Source organism: Callospermophilus lateralis, chromosome 7 (genome assembly GCF_048772815.1).
Source record: "Callospermophilus lateralis isolate mCalLat2 chromosome 7, mCalLat2.hap1, whole genome shotgun sequence".
NCBI classification, from domain to species: Eukaryota; Metazoa; Chordata; class Mammalia; order Rodentia; family Sciuridae; genus Callospermophilus; species Callospermophilus lateralis.
The window spans coordinates 104,346,170-104,358,185 of record NC_135311.1 but is presented as its reverse complement, the minus strand read 5'-3'; the positions used below and the strand labels follow the sequence as shown (position 1 = coordinate 104,358,185).

At 37.3% G+C, this 12,016-nt stretch overlaps 1 protein-coding gene across 2 annotated transcripts in view; it reads right to left on the bottom strand.

Moving 5' to 3' along the window:
- The window catches only part of Nrdc (nardilysin convertase), a 90,007-nt gene that overhangs the window by 4,356 nt on the left and 73,635 nt on the right, over positions 1–12,016 (bottom strand). For both annotated transcript variants that reach the window (XM_076860421.1, XM_076860422.1), the window contains 6 exons: positions 11,111–11,162; positions 9,709–9,859; positions 6,908–7,035; positions 4,313–4,475; positions 1,920–1,951; positions 1,537–1,675 (listed from right to left, as the gene is read on the bottom strand). In XM_076860421.1, the coding sequence (XP_076716536.1) occupies positions 1,537–1,675; positions 1,920–1,951; positions 4,313–4,475; positions 6,908–7,035; positions 9,709–9,859; positions 11,111–11,162 (665 nt within the window). The remainder of the gene's footprint in view (positions 1–1,536; positions 1,676–1,919; positions 1,952–4,312; positions 4,476–6,907; positions 7,036–9,708; positions 9,860–11,110; positions 11,163–12,016) is intronic.

Below are 12,016 nucleotides of genomic sequence, written 5' to 3'. Positions count from 1 at the left end.
AACCAGTGCATCAAGTTTCTATCGAAAATGCTCTCTGTGAGGAGGGAAATGGTTTCCTAAAAGCAGTAGTTTGTGCTTAGAGATGACTAAAAGAAAGAAGTATCTTCAGTCTCACATGTGAAATCCTGCCTAGATCTCTGCCTCTGGGTTTTGAGAAATTAAGAGACATATAAGCAGGGCCAGGCTGTACTATTTATGGAGTTTGGGACTGAGAGTTGGAACCTAGAAAGACTGCAGGTTGGTTTTTTGCTATCACCAAGGAGATACGCTCCACAGAGAAGCTGGGCCTCTAAGGAAAGACAAAAATCTATTCACCTAAATCCAAAACTACTGTGGCTCCTGAAGCACTCATTAAGAAGACTAGGGAAGCCAGGCATGGTGGCACATGCCTGTAATCCTAGCAGCTCAGGAGGTTGAGGCAAGAGGATCATGAGTTCAAAGCCAGCAGCAGCAAAAGCAAAGCACTAAGCCACTCAGTCAGACCTGGACTTTAAATAAAATACAAAATAGGGCTGGGGATATAGTTCAGTGGCTGAGTGCCCCAGAGTTCAATCCCAGTATTTAAATAAAATAAAAGACTAGAGAAAGGCTCAAGTTCACCAACAAAAGATGACTGACATAAGTCAATTTACTTCTGACACCAGACCAGGGCAATGTCAGGATAAGACTCAGGTCTAGGGCCAGAAACACAATACAAGGGAAAAAAAAAAAAAAAAATTACAAGGCCATGATACTCAAACCCAGACCAAGGACCTTCACAAGACCTGAAAGGTAAGAACTGATAAGGACTTCCTCATGCAAGAAACTCAGGACCACAGCAGCAACTATTGGAACTCCAGAATTTGGGAAGTCAGATGTCAAGCTGGAGGTTTAGAGAAGATCCTTCTTATAGATTAGAAGCTGAGTGGGAGATTAACCACAGGCTAAAGTAGACCATGTATTAATGGGACTGTTGAAAAGTGCTTCCTTATTTTAAGCTCTTCCCAAGCCTCCAGAATACTGTGCAAAGAATACAGATTCCAAGGACTGACCAGATAAATTGGAGACCAACAAATGAGGGACTCAGAACCTTGGATTTATCATCCATAAAGTGGAGGTAATAAATCCTTTCCCTCAGGTGTTTTGAAACCTTTATGGCTCATAATCATTCTTGTTCGGTGTATACTGATTGTTTGGCTAGGTTTACTTTTGTCTATTTTTCAAAACTGTCCTTTTAACAGGTCTATTTGGGGTTCTGTTAGGGAAACATGCAGGAATTTCCATCCATACTGTATCAGTTCTTCCAGATTCTAGATTAGTTGATTAATGGAGCAATATCTCATAGTAGAGAAAAGGCCCATTTTACTGAAATGTAAAGTTTAAATGTAGTTGCTTCAAGAGGAAAAATGGCACAAGAAGAATTTAAGATTTGTGGTTAAGTTACAGAGGTAATAAGAAGGTCACTGGGTCAGCTCATTCCAAGGTACTTTGGACCTTCCCCCAGACTTTCATGCCCTAAAGGTACTTATCCATAAGAATACAATGGGGCCAACTGACCTGGTAGTAAACAGTGACTTCAGAGTTGGCATCACCCTTGTTTAAAGCTCTCACTTTGCATAAGTGGTGGCCACTGGGTAGCTCTACCACTTGGAATTGCACAGGCATTTCTTGCTCCAGGGGCATGAAATTCAGCTTACTGCAAAAGAATCACATAGGTTACTGAGACAGTGCCTTTATTCACATACACCCTTCCAAAACCTGTGAAGAAATAGCCAGGCTGTTCACAATCCCTCCTGATTTGCTTTATCTCAGCCTCAAGAAAGTCTACCATGGGTAAATATTTCAAATGTGAGTTTAGTAACAATTAACTTAGCTGTGGGGCTTAATGCCCTTTTTCTGAACACATAATCCTCAAAGAGATAATTCAAACCAGTACTTACTCAACAACATATTTCAGGAAATCCATTGATTCCTAAGAGGTAAAAGAGAAGAGAATTACTGTATTAGTTCCTCTTGATTTATTTCACCCAGAACCATGTAATACCAATTAAATCATTTCATTGATCAGGAAAATCAACTTAATGATAATGTTTAATTATTAAATACTGACTGTGTATGGTGGAAAGGGAGGTACTATGATTGAACCCAGGAGCACTCTGCCTCTAAACTACATCCTTTGCCCTTTTTTAAATTTTTATTTTGAAATATTCTTAAGTTTCTTGGGCTAGCCTCAAATTTGGGGATGCTCTTACCTTAGCTTCTGAAGTGGCTGTGCCACCACACCCAGGTGAATACTCTTAAATGAACAGCTCCTCTTCTGGCTCCCTTTGCAATCTGTTTACATACACTCCTCATTGGATCAAACTTACTTGTTTAGGGTGAATGTATCCAAGTAGACATACCCCTGTGTTTTAGAAATCTGGGCCCAAGGACACAGAGCCTGGATAGAATAAGCACTTATTCTAAGAGAACATATTCTCTTCTTCTCCAAAAATTTCTCCTACAAAATAAAAGATTTCTTCTACAAAATAAGATTTCTTCGACAAAATGAGGTATTTTCCAGCTATGGCAGCACACACCTGTAATACCACGAAGGACTGAGGTAGGAGGATCTTAAGTTTGAGGCTGGCCTGGGCAACTTACCAAGACCCTGTCTCAAAATAAAATAAAAAGTTCAGTGTCAGAGTGCTTACCCATGCCTGAGGCCCTGGGTTCAATCTCCAGTACCCATACACAGACATAAAAGCCAGGGGTAAGGGTGTGTGTGTGGGGGGAGAGGGGGGTTATTGTTTCTAAAGTGGTTTTTCCTGGGGGCAATCCATAGTACCAAGTCCTCTGGACCCAAAGCCCCTTCTTGGTACTCCCACTGTGCCCAGAAAAAGGCAGCTATTCTTATTCTTTTTGTTGTGGATTCAGACTTGGAAAATTCTCTCTGTGGGCAGGACAGATACTAAGGATGGTTTGAGGTTTGGGGGATAAAGATAGAAAAGAAGGGATGGGTAGCAGTCACAGTTTCAAGAGTGATTTATAACTAGGTGGGGTGGCACATGCCTATAATCCTAGCAACTTGGGAGGCTGAGGCAGGAGGCTCACAAGTTCAAGGCCAGCCTCAGCGACTTAGCAAGACCCTGTTTCAAAATAAGAAATAAAACAGGTCAGTGGTTAAAGCACCCCTAGGTTCAACCTCCAGTACCAAAAAAGAAAAATAATAAAGAAGATTTATGTATTCTATCAAAGGGTCAGTCCTGAGAAACTGGGAGGCCATAAAGGAAAACAGTCAATAGCCATTTTAGGAAGAGAGTTCCAAATATACACTCTTGCCTGGAAAAGGCCATTGTCAGTTACAAGACCCAAGAAATACATCTAATTTAATATCAGAAAAAATTCTTTATGGGGCCGGAGTTGTAGCTCAGTGGTAGAGCACTTGCCTACCATGTGTGAGGTACTAAGTTAGATTCCCCAGCACCACATAAAAATAAATAAAGTACTGTGTCCACGTACAACCAAAAATATTAAAAAAACAATAAGAAAAAACTCTTCATATGCTCCCAATCCTCCTCTGCTTCTAATAAGGAAAATGAGTAGTATTATCACAGATTCCTCTCTTTTCCCTCACTTCCACTAATTAAGTTTTAAGTTTGGGTCATTTTCTACCTTATTATTTCCTATTCTTTTTCATTTCTTTGGCATAATCTCAGACTTCATCATTGTTCATATAACAAAGTTTATCATACTAAACATTTTTTAAAGTGTACAGTTCAGTAGTGTTAACTATAGTAGTAACTATATTCACACTGATATAAAATAGATTTCCAAAACATTTTCATTTTGTAAAACTAAAATTCTATACCCATTAAACAACTGCTCTCTTCCTTCTTTCCCCAATCCCAGCCTCTGGAAACACCATTCTACTTAACCACAAATCTTAAATTCTTCAATGGTTCTCCATTTGCTACAGAATAAAGCCCCAGGTTCCTTCACCTAACAAAACTTATAACACATAGGTCTGCTTCTGTATATATGTAAAACATCCCTTGCCACATACTACTCCCACTTTAATCTCTACATTAAACTCTTCATGTTTTCTACAATCTTCCACAAATGTAACCAACATCCCTGACACACACACATTGTCAAACTCATTTCATTCAAAGTCATAAACAGTCTTCTTCATAGGAAGAGAGCTGCCTAAGTATCAGAATGGCAGGTTTCCTCCAAATCAGAAAATGATAATGCTGGCCCACAAAACTACAGAGCTTCCCACTTCATACAATTTCAGAGTACACCACTGCACTGAAGCCCAGAATACAGTAATAGTATATCTAACACTCACCGTGCTTGTGACATTTCCTTGTACCAGGCCCTCAACAAAGAGTTGGGCTTTGAACTCTTTGACAAAGTTCAGGAGAGACTCCAGGGAAAGGCCATCCATCAAAGCCCGGTACTTATCAATCATTGACCAACGGGCATATTCCAGGATTAAAAGTCGCACATCTCTGCACAAAGAGCAGAAAAACAAATAGCAACAACCTCTACTGCAAGAAATGCATCTTAAAAGTACAGAGATATTTGGTCAAGTTTTATAGATGAGGGGCTGGGGCATGCATGAGGCACTGGGTTCGATCCTCAGCACCACATAAAGATAAGCAATAAAATAAAGGCATTCTGTCCATCTACAACTATAAAAAGTTTTTAAAAAAAGTTTTATAGATGATGTATTTTTTTAAAGAGACAATTTCTATCACAACTTAAGATGGGGGAGGAATGTCATAATCATCAAAAAGAATTTCAAGTTACATATACAAAGTTTATAATGGATTTTACTCACCAGTACAATAATATACTTATCTAGTCTTAGTTGCAGAGTAAAATATTTAACATAAGTAAAGTTGATAGATGACTCAAAGCTTTCCCAGTCATATGCCAATTTAGCATTATTACTATTTTGGTTTGAAGTCTCACTAACATTAATTACTGGAGGTTACTATGATGAGAATCTATAATTGCAGTGACAATATAGTCCAGGTAATGTCTTTAGTCTAGAAGCAGATTAACTTTACCTCCTTATCCGAACCAACCTAAACCTACACCTAATAAGCTGTTTGAACTTGGCAAGTTAACTAATAACTGTGATTCAATTTCTTCACTTGTAATAATGCCTACCATTTATTTGGCATAATCACATGGTGAGAATGAATATATATACATAAAAGTTCTTTGAATAGTGCTAGCACATAAATTTTCCACGAATAGTAGGCATATTATTATTCTACTACACTTCAATAAATTTCCAAAGTGACTGGGTTTTACTAAAATAGTAGTTGATAAGACAGGCGCAGTGGCATATGCCTATAATCCCAGTAGCTCTGGAGGCTGAGGCAGGAGTGTGGGAGACCAACCTGGCATGTGACTGAGTTACTCTCCGGCTGGGTGTCTGAGGTGTCCACGTAGCAGAAATGCAGCAGGACTTCCCCACCCTTCTTGGGTTCGAGATTGGTGTCTGTGTAGAGACGTGTCTCTCCACTACCCCAGGGACCCAATCATCTCATCTGACCTTGCAACACTGCCCCCCCTTGACCTTCATTGGATGGAATTTTCCCCAGAATTTAGAGTTCCCCAATAAAAGCCCACTCCCAAGCATGCTTGCTCTCTCTTACTAGCCTCTCCCATAAAACCTTGCTTCCGCCCTGGAGCTTGAGGCTGAGAGCATGAGGAATCGTCCCCTGGAGCTTGGTTTAAAGGTAAAATTGTGTGTCTGTGTTTCATTTTGTAACTCCCTGAGAATTTCCCTTCATGACCAAACAATTAACCGTCTGTGCTAGCTGTGGACAAAGCAGGAGAATCATGAGTTCAAAGTCAGCCTCAGCAAAAGCAAGGCATTAAGCAACTCAATGAGACCCTATCTCTAAATAAAATACAAAAAAGGGCTGGGGATGTGGCTCAGTGGTCGAGTGCCCCTGAGTTCAAGCTCCATTACTCAAAGGAAAAAAAAAAAAAAAAAGTAGTATTTTTGTAAGTAAAACAAAGTAGTATTCAGGACTTATGGGATACACAGCACTATTATCATCATTTCAACAATTGCAGACAACTCTTCTTCCCAAATCAGATTATCAGTTAAACCTAACACTTAACCCCTTCTTCTTTTGTAATTAATGGACTCGTTATAACTATGTCAAAAGCAGGGTTTCCATTTAAAGTTGTGCTGTTTGTTCACCATTTTCAGATGTCCAGCAAGGGAGTCAAGAAGAGGTTTGCAAGCCCTTTGCACAAAGGGCTATACCTGCTCAGAGGGGACTTATCTGTTCTTCCCACAAAGGCTCTACCCTGCTGATAGGGTATCCCAAAGAGAGCTTTCTTTCTGATTCACACAAAGGTATCCACATAGGCTATCATTAGCCCTGGACTAAAGTAAGAACAGGCTCTGAGGGAAGGCCCCAGGGACAGCTTTTTATGAGAGGGTTCAAGCATTAGTGTACAGGCTGTTCAGTTGCTTTGCTTTCTTCAGGAACCTTAGCTGAACTCTGTATAGTTAAAGTTGCCAGATAAGTGACAAACAACTTAATTGAGATACTTATCAAACCATATAACACACTAAAATCACCAGTAAACAATTTTGGACTACAAACAAGCCAGCACTTAACTGTTTACTTACAAAGTAAATTGCAAATTATTTAATGATTTGCTTACAAAGATTAGAAAAACATTCTTCTTTATTTTCAGCCTCTAATCAAGTAATAATAGGCTGCTTTTAGTCCTGTTCACAGATAGTTACTTAATCTGGATTTAGAGATTTTATGATCTGAAGCCACAGCACAATTCTCGCATGTCTGAAAATAAGCACCAAAATTAGCTTCACTCCCTGCAATTCCCTAAGAAAGGTAAATGCTTTTAGGTTCCTAAAATATAAATTGATCCTGTGTATACGCACTTGGCCAGAGTCTCGGGCTTGATGAGAATGTTAAAGTAGGTCTTCTTCAATTGCTCCGTTATCATTGTAAAGACAGCTGGTGTGGAACTGAACTCAGCTAAGTAGTCAATAATGAGCTGAAACAGTAGCTGTTAAGGGGGGAAAACAAAAGAAACACTTGATGTGGCAAAGCATGAAAATCTACCAAGTGTTAGGGGGCAAATGTTTTCCTTTGGTTTTTACCAGGGGTTTAGCATAGTACTAGGCATTATAGGGGACATAAAAGAAGTACTAAAGGGCTAGGGCTATAGCTTAGTGGCAGAGTGCTTGCCTAGCACGTGTGAGGCACTGGGTTTGGTCCTTAGTACCACATAAACAAATAAAATAAAGGCATTCTGTCCACCTACAACTACAAAAAAAAAAAAAAAAAAGTACACTAAGGACTCAAGAGAATCTTCAGGGACTCAAATTCTCAATATTTGCCAAATTCGAAGCCATGGTTCTTCCTTTTTCATTATTTTCCCGGGTATTCTCAAACATTTTTTTTCTTTCCAAACACACTTATTTCATTTTATCTAGTGTCCACTACCACTCCAAAATGTGACTTTAATTGGATGAACATTATATATTAATTTTAAAAACTGATAATTTTATAATACCCAGAAGGTGAGTCTCAAGGTCTTTTTTATTTGCTTCATTATACAGTTTTCAAGCTGGGGATGTAATTCATTGGTAGAGCTTCAGCCTAGCAAGTATAGGACCTGGGTTTGATCCCAGCACCACCACCAACAACAACAAAAAAAAAAGATTTACAGTTTTCTTTAACTAGCTCCTATACTATTCCTACTTATTCCTAGGTATTTTGTTGTTTTTCTCAATATCGTAAGTGTAATATTTGTTTCTACCCACTTCTAAGTGGTTTTTGCTATCACAGGAAAAGAGCAACTGATTTTGAAATACTGAACTCATGACTAGCCACACATCACAAATTAAGTTTAATTTTGGTAATTAATGGTAGGAATTCAGTAATAATTTTAGTAGCATCTTAGGTTTTCTAAGAATACAATCAGATCATCTACAAAGAAAAATGTTATTCTTTTCCAAAAAAGTTTCACTTCATTTTATTGTGGTAGTCAGAACCTCAAAAACAATGTTGACTAACAGAGGTGATCATATATTACTCTGGGCTTGTTTCTTGATTTCAATGTTCAGTGGTTCATCATTTAATGTAACGCTGTTGGTGTGGGAGGGCTGTTAATAGTCTATATTGAGTTTAAATAATTTCCCTCTATTCCTATTTATTATAAATGCCAATACCAATTCATCAAATTTTTGGCATTTCTCACAATATTTATATAGTGGTTGCTCTTTTTTGATTCATATTATAATGAGCTACAGCCATCAATTTCTTAATATTGGACAACCCTGGCAGTCCTGGTACTTGGTCATGATGAATTGTTCTTTTTGCTATATTTATTGACTGATTTTGCAATGCTGGGGATGAAACCCAAGGCCTTTGCATGCTACTCAAGCACTCCACCACTGAGCTAGATTCTCAGTCCTAATTTTCAAAAATTTTAGGAAGTTTGCATCTATATTCTATAGGTAAAATTAGTATTATGATTTTATGTTCTATATCATTTTTTAATATTAAGGCTAGGTAAACTTTATAAAATGAAAACTATCAAACACTTTTCTATGGTTTGTATTTTGAAAAAGCTTTCCAGGTAAATCTAAAACATACTTTCCAAATGAAAACCACTATATTAGGTAGTAATCTATTTGGATTTTAATCTGTATCATATTTAGTCCTTTAGAGTGAAAAAAAGTAATATAGTAATATACTTTGTGGTACCTTTTCTTAAGACTAATCTTTGCTCCTAGGTAGGTGAGGTGTAAGGGTATAGAGGGGGGAAAATATACTCTTCTCTTGAGTTTCTGTCAAGAGGGAAACTAATGCTTCCTAGGCACAGATATGCTTTCTTTTTTTTTTTTAATATATTTTTTAGATGTTGATGTACCTTTGTTTTATTTTATTTTATTTATTTATATGTGGTGCTGAGGATTGAACCCAGTGCCTCACACACGATAGGCAAGCGCTCTGCCACTGAGCCACAACCCTAGCCCTCACAGATATGCTTTCTGGCAAGTTCTTTCCTCTAGACTTTTTCTTGTATGAACCTATTCCCCAAACTTTAATACAATATATAATGTATCTAAAGAAGCCTAGATATAAAATTTGTTGTTGGGTACATTATATTATTTTCCCAGGTGTTTAATGATTTCCACTCTCTTAGCTAGCATATCATTTTTTCCTCTGCTAATATTAAGTTTATGTCAAAGCAACACTGAAACACATTCCTTACCAACAGATACACAATCTTTTAGAAAAAAAGGCTCATAAATTTAGAATGAAAATGAAACACATATTTGAAACAATAATAGAGAGTACAAAAAAAGAGGATGACAGTGCATAAACATTGGAGTTCTACTTCATGTCAGGCAATAAACCAGGTCCTTTAAATCTGCCACTGGCATACGGTAAAAACAGTTCTAAATGCCAATGTTGGGTAACGCAAAGGTAAGTGAGATCACGTCAACAGCCTGGGCTGTATTGTACACACTGCATAATAAGACATATATAATTCTTTGGTTATAGTCATAGTTAGAATACCTGTCATCAGCCAAGAAAACTCATGATACAAACATTTCTTTTTAGGTGTAGTACTTCATGCACTTGCCTCCATGCTTGATACTACAGGGGCAATAAACAAACATTATACTTTAAAGCACTTTATGAAGAAAACAGTACATATACTTACAGGTAGTTTGTGGTTGAATCCTTTTACTCGAATAATTAAACCATGCTCTCCAGCTACCAGTTTATACTCCAGCTGTGCCACATCAGCTTCATAAGCTGGTTCCGCAAGATTATGGGTAAGGATATTGACAAAGATATCAAAGAGGACCACACTGAAAAGTTTACCGAATGCAAACAACATCATTAATTGACAAGAAAGACATGAATAGATTTGCTTCAAATTACAATTTTTAAAAAAACTTTACTTTTAGAAAGGTATTATTAATTCATCGCTCTGAAATGTAAAACTGAATGCTAATTTGGTTCAAAGGTAAATATAGCTTACTCAGGACTCAGTTTCATAGGCATATTAGTGGTGCTTCCTAGGCTTTTTCATGTCATGTACATGTATAAAATGATATTAGTTATATTGTATAATGAAGGGAATGGAATAGGCATCAGAAGCTATTGGCCTAAGGCTCATGGCTTCTCTCCAGACTTTTTTTGGGGTTGGAGGGTAACTAGAGATTGAAGCCAAGGGTGCTCTACCACTGAACATTATCCCTAGTCCTTTTTATTTTTTGTTTTGAGGAGGATCTTGCTAAGTTGCTGAGGCTGGCCTCAAACTTGCCATCCTCCTAACTTGAACTTACCATCCTGTCTCAGTGAGCCATAGCCAAGTGCCACTGTGCCTGGTTACTCTCCAGACTTAAGCTTTCTGACTGACTAATTGAAAATATGAGGGAAGGCAAGTTTTTAGAGTAAACATTATAATAGAGTTTAATACTGCTTGTCATTTTAAGGTTGGATACAGTAAAGTGACAAAGAAAAAGTTCACTATCAGTTCCTGAGTACTTTCTGTGATTCAGCACATCTTAGGCTCTCTAATTTTCCACAATGTCGCTATCCAAATATTTAGGCAAACTGCTAAGAACAAGTTGTAATTTGATTCCTTGGCAGTGTTTAAGTACAGGATCAACAGATCCAACAGTCCTCACTATAGACTAGGAGTTAACCCTAGAGTACAGCAAGAACTGATCATTAAGAACTTTCACAATTCACTAAACTCTGTGACTAGCCTACACCATCAGCATGTTTTACATATGGGTGCTAGAGTATGATTTTAATGTTTAGTACCAATACAAATGGCTTGTCTGGAGCATAGGAAAAATGTAAATCAGTAACATAGTTCAAGTACTGTGATAGAAAATGAGAGGATGATTTAAACCAAGACAAAAGTTTTCCAACAATTAAAAAAAAAAATGGGCCTGGGGTTGTGGCTCAGTGGTAGAGCACTTGCCTGGCATGCGTGAGGCCCTGGGTTTGATCCTCAGCACCACATAAAAATAAATAAATAAAATAAAAGATCCACTGACAACTAAAAAATATTAAAAAAAAAAATCAGAAAAAGGACAGTTGCTTACTTTGCGGCAGACTTCTGTATCAAAGGTGTAATCAGATGGAAACGTATGTAGGCTGAAAAAAAAAAAAAAAAAAAAAGACCGTAGATAATTTATGGAAGCTCAGAGGCTTCAAATATTTTTTAATTGTGAATAAAGTACAAATACTTAAATCCTCATATTTTAATTTTTTCTACACATTACATTTTTATTTTTAAGGTTTTTTTTTTTTTTAAAAAAATAGTATTTACCATTCCAAATAAAGTGCCCTGTGAGACTTTCTAAGTGAAGATCAGATATATGGATACACACAAAGAGGTATATGAATATTCACACTTATTAATAGCTTCAGATAGGGAAAATGTTAGGATATACATGTCAAGAACATTAAGGGAATAACCCTAATGTTTACAGAAAGTTTTGACAGAACCTTTTTCTATGGAAGCTGAATTAAGAACGTTTTCTGAAAGTCTTATAAGCCATTCAAGAAAAATTGTGAAGAGGTGGTGATATAGCTCAGTGGAAGAATGCATGCTTAACAAGCAGAAGGCTGTGGGTTTAATCCCCAGCAGAATGATGAAAGGATGGATAGAGAAAAAGGAAGAATGGAGGGAGGGAGAAAAGAAGAGAGGGAAGATGGATGGATTGATTTATGGAAACACTTTCTCAACAAACTCAAGATTTCTTCACAGAACTAAGGTATAACTTTGGGACATTAGTTAAATTACATCTAAGGACACTTAGTTTATGATTCCAAGTTGCTTCAGGAAGTTTCAATGCTTTGTACCAGGAACAAAACATAAAAAAGCCACATAGTTTGGGTCATAACCTTAAAAATCAAGAAATTTAGTCTGTTTAACAACTCTATATGATGCTTCCTTTAAAATGAAAAGCAAGATAGCAAGAGGCAGATGGGGGAAATTTTTACAT